Here is an 11,184-nt window from a genome sequence, read left to right on the forward strand (position 1 = left end):
TGTTCATTGGCTGCATCCACATTGATTTTTAACCACCCTTGAGGTGGTTTCTCCCATTTAGCTTCAATAACAGGGCTGTTAGGACTGTCAGAACTTAGAAAGGTGAATTCTCCTCCATGATTACTGAGTGAGGGGAATTGTTGTTCCATAAACAGAGGTATTACTTACCAGTTACCACCAAGTTACACCTCAACCATTTTAAATCAAATAGAAACTACAGTCTGCAGATTGCATACAATGTACACAATTCAGAGTAAAATTTTCATCTTCTGAAATGGTCGAAACAAATTCAGAGGCCATCTTCAAATCCATTGGATGCCATGGTCTAAGAATCTCACAAAAACTACACAACTGCATGATGAAAAGTCTTGCCCCTCGTATTTAACTAACCTCCATCAGAACAAAAGTTTGCTTCTCTATGTATGTCTCTAATGTGACAACTCAAATTTCTACCTAACAGTTCCCGAATAGCAACAATAATGGTATGTATGTGCCTAATGTGACAACTCCAATTTCTACCTAACAGTTCCCAAATAGCAACAATAATCTGTGCCTAATATGACAACTCCAATTTCAACCTAACAGTTCCCAAATAGCAACAATAATCTGCAAGTACGGGTCTAAGCCGCTCCCCTCTCATACAACATGAGAGAGCTAACTGAAAAGTTTCAAGAAATCAATGATAATTATGAAGGGAACCTGTATAACAAATTTGAGTTGGGAGTCAATGCAGAGGGGAGTTTTCAAATCAGCATTATATGCACACAGCACACCCCATGTAGCAAGAATTAACATGGTGAATCAAAGACAAACACAAGCTTGGCAAACACTTTCTACTGCTAAAAAGTGATGGATTGACAACAATAAATTATTCTGATTATGAAACACATTGCAACTTTAGTTTCTATGTTTGCATATTCATAATCAGAGCCTACAAAGATTCAAATTTGCTAATTCTACTTGTCTGTACACCTACTCCAGAAATGCTGAAGAGCAGTACAAATCAAAGGTGAAATCTAACCTGCATGCAACAATGGAGGGAGTTATTTCTATGAATGGAAAGCAAAGGAGAAGAAGAATATAAACAATGTGAAGTTTCCTAAAGTTCCATCTTCACTCTTTTATTTGGCTCCAAGATCCTACTGACAGAATCAGCAATCTTTCTCTGAGTCTCAAGAATCATATCCAGCCTCTTCTTCTCCATCTCAATTCTGTACCTTCCAGTGTCCCTCATCATCTCAATCTTTCTCTTCTCCATCCTCATAAACCTCTCAGCAAAACCCCTAATTTCTGCAGCCAATTCACTGTCTCCAACTCCTCCATCCTCTTCCTCTATTCCGTCTTCATCTACCTCCTCCTCATCTTCCCCTTCATCATCGCTGGGCTCATTCGCGAAATTGCTTTTCCTAAACTCATGAATTGGGATTCTCCTAGCACTCAAAGCCATTTTATTCATATTTCTGGTACTATTGTTGAATCCATTCGCACTAATTTCTCCACTTACAATGTGATTTATACTCTTCGACTTATTTTTCCTGAAATCAACGCTTCCATAGCCAGGATTCACCGCTTCGTTGTCGCTATCCTCTTCGTACCGATAATTAGGGTTCTGATACTTTACCATGGTGACGGGATGAGCAGCGATCGGCAAGGGGCCGCGTTCGAGGCTATCCATGAGCTCGAAGAACTGCCAGGAGTTGGGGTAGGGTTTAAGGCGCTCGGCCCTGTAGCGCTTGCGGAGCTTCTCGATCTTGTGGCGGCACTGAGTGGAGGACTTGGAGAGCTCGTCGAAGCCGCAGCGGGCGGCGACGGCTATGGCGACCTCCTCCCACTGGCTGGCCTTGAGCTGGCCGCGATTGAGGGAGTACCACTTCTCCTTGTACGCTTGGATGAGATTGACGGTCTCTTGGGGGGTCCAGGGGAGGGGGTGGGGCTTTTTGGGGAGGGAGGTTAGGGTTTCGGGGGAGGAGTGGAGGGAATGATCGGAATCCGGTGGAGGGGAGGAAGCGGTGGCCATTGATGTGTGGGGGAGAAAGGATTATGGATATGGATAGGAGATTTGGGGAGAAGGAGAGGTGAATTTATGGAGGGTTTGGACGGTGAGGATAGACGCGGTGGCCGCTCAGAAGGGCGGCGGTGGTGGTTGAGGTGAGTAAAGTGTTGGTGGGTGGCTCGTGGCGAGGACCGAGGACGTCAAAAATGGGCTGCGAGTGGGTAGGCCAGATGGGTCGTGACCCGTATCCATACCTTTTGTTTCCTTTCCACTTGGGCCTGATATTATTTTTTGAAAACAGTGGGCCTGATATTATTAAAAAAGGATAATACTTGTGTGAGACATTCTCATGTGTCTCAAATTTGGGAGCCTAGATCGAAGGTTTTAGCAGCTTAACGAAGACAGGAAACACCACTGAAGAGAAAGCTCTAGCGGTGTACACAGCTTTAAAATGGGCTTGGGGTGCTCGGAAATGAAAGGTTTGTTTCCTGTGCGACGCGAAAGCGGTTATTCATTGGATTAACGACGGATGTGGCAGAATCATCCATCACTGCAAGGAGTTGATCGCAAAAGACTGGGAAGTGCAAGTGGATCACATTTCTCGCACAATTCAGACCTGAATTGTGCGGCAGATTTGATCGCCAAACTGACACCGAGACAAAATTGCGATTGAATTGAATACGGCCGCCAGAGGATATTATGAGTATAATTGAGGTTGATAGAGTCAAGATGACTCGTTGGATGTCTACTTGATTCGCTTTGTTCATTGAGTATCTCCTCACTAAAAAAAATGTTATTATTATTTTTTGATGTATATGGAATTGCAATACATAATTTATCGATTTAAACTTTGAAGATCAATAAAGTTTCTCACAATAAATTAAACTTGAAATCTTATAATTATCAAGTTAGTCGCTTGACTAAATTCAGTTGGAGTTGCCCCCAATTGGAATACATGCTAGTTCTATGAATCTATGCAACATGCTAGTTCTATGAATCTATGCAACTTGGACTCATTTTTGATACTTTACCTTATGTTGTCTATTTTGTTAAGTTAGTCGCCTAACTAAATCAGTTGAGGTTGCCCCCAATTGGAATACATGCTAGTTCTATAAATCTATGTAACTTTGACTCCGGATTTTTGATATTTTACCATATATTGTCTATTTTGTTATGATAGTTGAATGTATTGACGCGACATAACCATTTCTTATAAGTTATGATATCTTTTAGTTTCTTTTGGGTCTCTTCACCTCTATAATTTACCATTTCTCTCGCTATTAAAAAAAAATGTAATTCAAATTATACCATAACTTCTTTTAAAGAAATATCGTGATTGTTCAAGTTTTGTATTATTTTCTTTGCTGAAGGGTAATTTGTTTATCCATTACAGTATATTAGAGGATGTTGATTGACTACTTTGTTTTACCAGCTTTAAGTTTAACTCAAACTTTACCAATTGCTGACAAATTATTACATGAACTTCTTTCTTTCTTTCTTTTTAACCAATTATTAAATGAACTTCGTTGTACACATAATATAAAATGATGAAAAAGAGTGTGTTTCTAAAATTAAGATAACTAATTTATTATATCACAATTCACGTGTGATATTATGTACAAAGATTATTATTTTGCCACAATGTCATACTTACAAAGTTACACATGCACCATAAAAAAGAAACCGAGTCAAGAAACCAAGATCTCGACCAAATTCTCTCTTTCACCGTCCAATCATACCCTGAAAATGAAGAAACGAATCAATAATTCCTTCTTTTTATTAAACCGGGAGAGGGATAAATTGGGGTTGCATGAATGGGATATTTGGATGCATATGGACACTACCATTAGGGAAAATCGGCAAATTTTGCTGCAAATATAGTGTGATGCCAATAGTTGTCACACTGGTTTCTTAGCAAAACTGTTACAAACTGTTCAGTTTCTGTATAGAGGATGGACAAGCGGCCAACATGACTTCTTTCCCTGTGTACAGTGAAGTTCAGAAGGTAAGTTATGCTATGGACAGAGAGTAAAAGCATGACTGTTTTGCATGTGTTTGGTGAAATAGAATAGATATCAGAGTGGACAGTCATTGCAGAAAAATGGAGAGCAAAAGTTGATTGAAATTTCAGAGCAAGATAAATTGAACTTACTTTAAGAGCATTCTCCTTCAACAATTCCAGCGACTCGGTGAGCTTCACCTGTTGTGATGCTGTCGCAAACAGTGCCTGGATATATGAATGATTACATTACGAGTATCGTTGATATACGAAGAAAAGACTAAAGAAGAACAATAGAAGGAAAAAGCATTATTGAAGGATGTTCCTCTTTTAACTAAAAGGCTAAACTGATAATTGGACTATACGTTTACTATTTATATAATATTGTCCTCAACGGGATGGGAGCTTACTTCCTTTGTCTTCTGCAGGTCGTGTTCAATTGACTTTATGCGATTCATTGAATCTAGAAGCATGAGCTCCTTTTCAGGAGGAATTTCTGTAGGTTTGTTTAACAGCTCTGTAACCACTTTTTCTAAATGTTGCAACCTGTGAGAGCACTGAAGGAGGTCCTCCCTTTTGGAAAGTGAAACATTCTGTTCTCTAGAACTTGAACCGGTTAAGTTTGACCTCCGCTCGTTTTCTGTTGCCCTGTCCCGACTATTCTTCACAAAAACTCTGCCAACTTGTGCAGTGCAAATATATGCAAGTAGCCTGAACACGACGTTAACAAAAAATTTTGAGATTGATTTGTCTTGCGTTGCTTGTGTTGTCCCAGGGGTCAAATCTGTTCCAAACATAAAAGAATACATTTATTATATAGAGCCAATGAACCACAATATGATTCTTTACAATAAATCAATTTGAATGTCACTTAATATCTAGAGCCAATGAACTGAATGAAGTCCTATTCTTTGAAATATATGATATGACTAAATAGGCAAATAGCTATTGAACCTTTTCTCCAGTAGAAATTCAGGCAATACTCTTCAAGTCAAAATTATACAGATGGTATGCAAATAGGAAGTTAATTAACCTTTCTAGCAAGATATTATTATTCTGCCTAAAGAAAAAGATGGTGCATCTGCTGACTGTCATACAACAATGCACTGATGCAAAGAACCACTGCTACTTACTTGAAAGGCTAACGTCTTCAACTCTACCCCTATCATTGAATCGTTCAACCATGTTGCAAATAGGTTTCCTTTTTGTTTTCTGGAATTCAAGATGGAAACATGAATATGTAGAGCAGAGAAACCAATTACAAAAGGCAAAGTGCAAACTAGAAAAAAACGATCCTGCTTCAAATGTAAATACACATAGAACGCACGTCTGGTTTGGATGTATAGGAAAAATGCACATATTTATACAGAAATTCACAACCCATATGGTTAGATGGATCTATAATGCCACTCCCAATTACCGACTACTAAATAAGTATCACTGGTGTAGAGTTGGAGTTATTATCTAGTACATCTTTGCAGTTTAGAGTTGTTATGTTCCATAAACTTTCTTAACTTTGTTGTTACACTTATGTTTCTCGAACACCTTCTATAGGCATGTAAAACCTACACTTCTCCGTTGTCTACAAAGTGCACAAACAATGAGGAAAAAAGCATCTAAATATAAGAGAAGAGATAGAGGTAAAAATTTGATTATCAGCTAAAAACAAATAAAATCCAGAATGTAGAGGAGTACAAATGCAATCTCTTTATACTTACTATGCCAGAAGGTGGCATTGACTTCACCACACCATAAGCATATAGTCCCATGTCTGCACTTGGTTCAGCACAAACAATCTCGCCTTTTGGTAACTGTTCAAAGAAGCAAAGTACTATACTAGATACATAGCTGAAAGAAAATTGGAAGCTTTAATTTTATTTGCCAGGACACTAATAGATTATCTTACTGTTGAAGAAGTTGGCTTGATTTCAATATCATCGTCAGAGAAACAAGTTGGTTTCCTTTCACCATGTAAAGCATGCACCAGCTGAAAGGGTAAGAAAGCTTAAGAGCATCAAACAAGAGGCATAACCAGTGAATGCTTGAAGATCTATCACTGAGAATTGTTGTTGTGTGATAATGACCATACATACCTTCATGAACTCTGGATCTTTCCAGGGTCCCTTGTCAGAACTAAGACACCCACCCTCATTTGGGCACGAACAGGTTCCTCCCAGAAAATCTGGCAATTGGCTGTTCACAGCAAATAAAATTGAAGAAAAGATCAAATAAAATACTAATAGCCATGCCTCACCATATAATATATGGTATGTTAGCAAGAATAGATATTCATACCTAGGGTCTATAACTTCAGTTAATTTACTCTGGAACTTGCTCCCTAAGACCTACAAGTGCAAAAAATGTCATTTGTTAATAGATGCATTTGATTCCTGAGGCCAAAACACTAGGAATTATTTTACTTGTATCTTTGCAGTAGTCCGTGGATCAAGAAATCCCTTTGCAGTGTTCCATAGTAATCTAAATCCACTTCCAGCATTAACAATGAACATGTTGTGCAATGTCTACAGCAAACAAGGAACTATTAGGAAAGAAACAGCTAGACAAAAGAAGAGATATGAAATTGTGTAAAACTTTCCAAGAAATGAGAACTGAGGCACCTCAGGGTAGTTATCGCTGTCTATTTTTTGAATGTGCATGGCTAAATCGTGTGCAAGTTTGCCAAAACTCCTCCAGTTCTGCAATATTTTAGGAGAAAAAAATATATAAAGGAAAAGAATACGAGAATAATGTAAAAAGCAGAATTATATTTCAACAAATAGTGACAGTCAATATACCATCCCATGGACATCTAAGATTGTGGTTGAAGAATCTATATGCCTCTTTGCTGCAATTGAACATGCTGGAAATTTCTCGGCAAAGGTCTTTTCAAATCCTTGGATGTGATACTTCAAAAACCGTTCAACTGTGGTTACATTCATAAGCTTGCTAGGTTCAATTTTGCCAAGTCTTTCAATATAGACAGGCCTTCCCCCTTTATCTACACCATGGTAACCATGAGGGTAGTAATGCTGAACTTCTTGAAGTTCATCATATACAAAATCCTAAGCATTTACATTTTCATAAAACATATATCAGAAACAAAATTTACACATTAAATAGCTATCGCAATATGCTTATATGCGTCGTGTGATAACTGGATAAGGTTTTTGAATTCATACACTAAAGTCTTCTATAGAAAAATAAAACAGTCATTTTGAAGATTTTTTCTTAAAATACAAAAAAAGAACCAAAGAACAATCTTCCTTAACCACAAAAGAATCAAAAAAAAAAAAAAAGGAATTCTTAATTCTAGACATCTATCATATTGTTTCCTTGTAGTTATGCATTAACATTTTTCAAGATACACCATCAAAATTAAGGACACACATTTGAATAATGGATTGAGAGATAGCATGTACTTCCCAGCAAAAGAAACAGAAAAAAGTATGTATGGAAGACATGCAAGGAAACATGAGTTACCTGCATAATAGAGTCAACTCTATTTTCCTTTCTCCAGTTGAGCATGTCAGCCCACATTTGGATTGTTTTATCAATATCAAACTTCCTTGCTTTTAGAAATCTGTAACAATGTCCAAGAAAAAGGAAGCAGGTATTAAAAATAGTTTTAACACGTTTTCTATAGGCAGGAACAACAAACAGCCATCTCCAATATTGCAGTTGTATACAGAGTTATGCTTGGTATTCTCTGCAAATAAGTTCTGTATGTATGGATGTTCTAGAAACCCAAACTTAAACCACTCAGTTTACTGAGTTGCATGGTTCTAAGATGCTCAGCTGGCTTAGTTCATATAACAAAACGGAATAAACTTTAATGTATACTCCGCGACTTTTATGATCCACTCAGTTAAAGCATTGATTGCATATGCTAATTTTGGCCATTTACAAGATTTACACTGAACTAGTAGTCTAGTATTAAATTCAGTTACTCTAAAAGTGAGACATTTACCTAAGTATTGTGTGATAATCATCATGACGAGTTGGAAGGAGGCCCTTTTCAATCAAGGCCTGGCGAAAAGTATTCACCGCCTCCTCTTCCTTCTCATCTCTAAAATCTTCTATTGAAATTGATGCAAATGGACAATTAGCAAATCGTCTACTATGCTTCCTAAGAGTATGCGTGAATCTTGTGGAAGCATTCATTGCCTTCTTCTTCAAGGAGCTGATCCTACGAGTTCTCCTCTTCTCGTCCTCAGATATCTCATTATCAGATCTTCTCTCATTTTCATCCTCCTGAGCTAAATATACCTCTGAAAAAGTCACATTAATCAAATAAATAAAGTCCAAAACTAATTCAACCGCCACATAAGGTTCGATGCTTCCAATCTGCTGCAATTAGAATTTACCTGTCATTCTGCTGTAAATTCAATGTTCCAGTTAATTACGCACCAACTCTGCGTCTCTGCATATTTATTTTGAGTTAAAAACCACAAATTAGTCACAAAAGCCAACCACCGACACAACTTTTGGATCTTCGAGTGACTTTTTTCTCACACACACGGTGAATAAAGAGCCGGAAACTAGCAAACAAATCGAGAAACGAAAACAAAACCACGAGGCGGCGCGTGTAACTTCATTTCATCATTCTTACACCGTACGTAATCAGAAGAAATCGTTAGAAAGCGATTCAGTATGTAGATCAACGCGTACCTAAGAGGGAGCCGTCATTCGCAGAATGGAGCCGCGATCAGTCTCAATCCTCTCTTCAAATTCCTTTCATACGTGCACACGAAGTATACCTCTACATGCACTCCCCCTTTAAGAGCACATTCTCATCTTTCTATCCAAAGCATAAAGGAATATCGGCATCATATCGGATGTGATGGCGATATTGTCGAAACGGAATACGTAAAGTAGCGTAGAACCGCCGCTTTAGGTGGCAGTGCTAAAAGTTCCGTCGGAGATTCTCTCTTTTGGCGCCGCCGCTGTTCAGAGCCGTGGTCTTTTCAGTTGGGTGGAAGTTAGAATAGTCCCAAATCCCAATATATAGAGGCTACGCGCAGGGAAAATGGACCATATATATGTATTAGTCAATTTATGACTATTACTTAATTAGTCAATTTTAATAACTAATTAAAAATTAATTAAATGTTGTCATATATTATATGGTAAAGGAAAATATAGTAAGAATTTTATAACAAAATATTCATTTTTACAACTAATAAATTATTCAATTTAGAAAATATCATAGCTTAATATATTTTTAGTTTTAGATGTAAAATAATTGACTAAAAATGTAATGATATAGTCAAAGATGACATTTATAAAGTTATTCATTGAAGTTAAAACGAGCACGCCTTATATATATGAAATATATGTATTTTTTAAGTATATTTTTGGGTACTATTTTTTTATCTGGACACAACATACTTAACTACAAAATTTGGCTGAGTAGGGCTTGAGACGTTAATTTTATCGGGACAGATTTACACAAGTGAGTTTCTTGTGGGCACGATGGTCCATATGGATTGTCATGGGAAAGATCTTCATGAATCCCCTCCTCATGTTGCGCAAGCCTTAATAGAAGATTAATTGGGAGTGGTTAAGTCGTGAAGAGTATTATTGGGTGCTAATGACTTGGCACATACATGGATTTTTATCTTCCTTGATTAAAAAAAATGGACACAAATTTAGAAAAATATATATATTTTGTCCACAACTTATTTTGCATATAGAATATTACAATGGTATACGTAATGTTACAAATTCCTTTGTCGAAGAGGCAGAAACTTGGACGATCGATAAACTATAACTTACTCGAGAAAGGCGTTTCAGATGAGTCATGATGCAATACGATTTTGCCATGATTTTCAAATGCTTGATAAGATGAAATATACCAATGAACCTTATGTTAATTTAACGCATATTTTCAGAAAACATAATAGAGTCGCTGATTTTTTGACTTCTTATTTTTTTGTTCACTCTAGAGGTTACAAAACTGATAAAGATCCTCCTCATTCTTTATGCAAAATGCTACAAAAATAAGATAAGTTATACACGACTACATAGGGTTCCTACTTTGTGCAGTTAATTTGTAAAAAAAGAAATGACAAGATTTCAAAAGTTTTATAACGTCGTACATAGGTGTTATATTTAGGTGAAGTGTAAGGTAAAATTAGATCGAAAATGGAGAGTGAAATTAAAGAATGCCCCACTTTGATTCCGACCAAACGGTGACATGTTTTTGTCGTTTTTCCATATCAGGAGAAGTAAAAATAAATACTCATTTCTTCCTTTCTCTATCATCATATCGATCATATTCTCATGTACATAAGTACATTGAGGGCTCTTAGCTTTTCTACACTGAAGATTTGGTAAAAATAATAGTAATAATAATTGCAGAATGCCAGGATATACTCAATCATTATTGCGTGGACTATACTATCAAATAATATATACATTCAATACATAAATAATGTGTTTTTAGTATATTAAAAATGTACATTATATTCATAAAAATTACATTATTTGAGTACTAAAAGTACATTATTTTGTATAATATACATTCAATATATAAATAATATACTTTTAATATATTACAAATGTAATTTTTGTTATGTTCCGCATAGCACTGTGTGGACCATAATTTGCCGAATATGCTTTAATTACTTGATTATATATATATATATATACACACACACACATTTTTGTTTAAAACTCTTCGCTTCTTCTTCTCTTTGGTCCGGCAGCCGCTGCCTCCGCAATTGCGGAGGCGGCGTCTTCTCCTCTTCACGACTGTCGTCTTCTTTTGCTCTTTTTTCTCTGCCTCTCCTCTCCATTTTTGCTTCCCCCATCGCCGTCCACCACACCTACGATCTCGCACTGTCACCGCCCCTTTTCCTTCCCTTCCGGCGTTCTTCTTCTTCCCCAGCTTCGGATCTGTCAAGAAGTACATCACCATTGAATAAGGAAAAGAAGGTTTTCGGTTTTGCAAAAAGGTGAAGTAGGAAGGAGTGGTTTTTCCTTGATACAAAGCAGTGCTGTTTTTTATTAGTAAGTTTTGTTGCTATTATACCTTTCGTTTATTTATCGAATTTGTTGCGTCTCGCATCTTTAGCAAATTTATTCCCTCTCGCTTCTTTTGCGAGTTTATTCCCTCTCGTTTTTTTGGCGAGTTCTTGTTATAAGCGTAGAACGATAATTGGTCATGGCGTATGTGAACCACAAAAGAATG

At 37.0% G+C, this 11,184-nt stretch overlaps 2 protein-coding genes across 3 annotated transcripts; both read right to left on the reverse strand.

Moving 5' to 3' along the window:
* Positions 1-810: 810 nt before the first annotated feature.
* Positions 811-2,234, reverse strand: LOC116005365 (trihelix transcription factor ASIL2). Its single transcript, XM_031245648.1, has one exon. The coding sequence runs from the start codon at positions 2,015-2,017 to the stop codon at positions 1,100-1,102; it is 918 nt and encodes a 305-aa protein (XP_031101508.1). The 5' UTR covers positions 2,018-2,234; the 3' UTR covers positions 811-1,099.
* Positions 2,235-3,538: 1,304 nt separating this feature from the next.
* LOC116005130 (phosphatidylinositol/phosphatidylcholine transfer protein SFH9-like) lies at positions 3,539-8,950 on the reverse strand. Of its 2 annotated transcripts, XM_031245383.1 has the most exons (16): positions 8,661-8,950; positions 8,357-8,412; positions 7,960-8,260; positions 7,473-7,572; positions 6,788-7,054; positions 6,611-6,688; positions 6,413-6,514; positions 6,288-6,337; positions 6,086-6,185; positions 5,899-5,979; positions 5,711-5,803; positions 5,126-5,204; positions 4,403-4,776; positions 4,146-4,220; positions 3,838-3,975; positions 3,539-3,733 (listed from the first exon to the last, which is right to left on the reverse strand). In XM_031245383.1, exons 2-15 carry the CDS (start codon positions 8,361-8,363, stop codon positions 3,928-3,930), a joined length of 1,755 nt encoding a protein of 584 aa, XP_031101243.1. In that variant the 5' UTR covers positions 8,364-8,412; positions 8,661-8,950; the 3' UTR covers positions 3,539-3,733; positions 3,838-3,927. The 2 variants fall into 2 exon arrangements, with proteins under 2 accessions (XP_031101243.1, XP_031101244.1); XM_031245384.1 differs by lacking the exon at positions 8,661-8,950 and having other exon boundaries at positions 8,357-8,601.
* Positions 8,951-11,184: the final 2,234 nt, after the last annotated feature.

This window comes from Ipomoea triloba, chromosome 14 (assembly GCF_003576645.1).
Source record: "Ipomoea triloba cultivar NCNSP0323 chromosome 14, ASM357664v1".
Lineage (NCBI taxonomy): Eukaryota > Viridiplantae > Streptophyta > Magnoliopsida > Solanales > Convolvulaceae > Ipomoea > Ipomoea triloba.

Coding starts and splice junctions, on each gene's coding strand:
- LOC116005365 (XM_031245648.1), bottom strand. CDS start 2,017: ATGGCCACCGCTTCCTCCCCTCCACCGGATTCCGATCATTCCCTCCAC.
- LOC116005130 (XM_031245383.1), bottom strand. Junction 5,980..6,085: donor AAGATCCAGAGTTCATGAAG/GTATGTATGGTC, acceptor TTACCCTTTCAG/CTGGTGCATGCTTTACATGG. Junction 4,777..5,125: donor TGAAGACGTTAGCCTTTCAA/GTAAGTAGCAGT, acceptor TGTTTGGAACAG/ATTTGACCCCTGGGACAACA.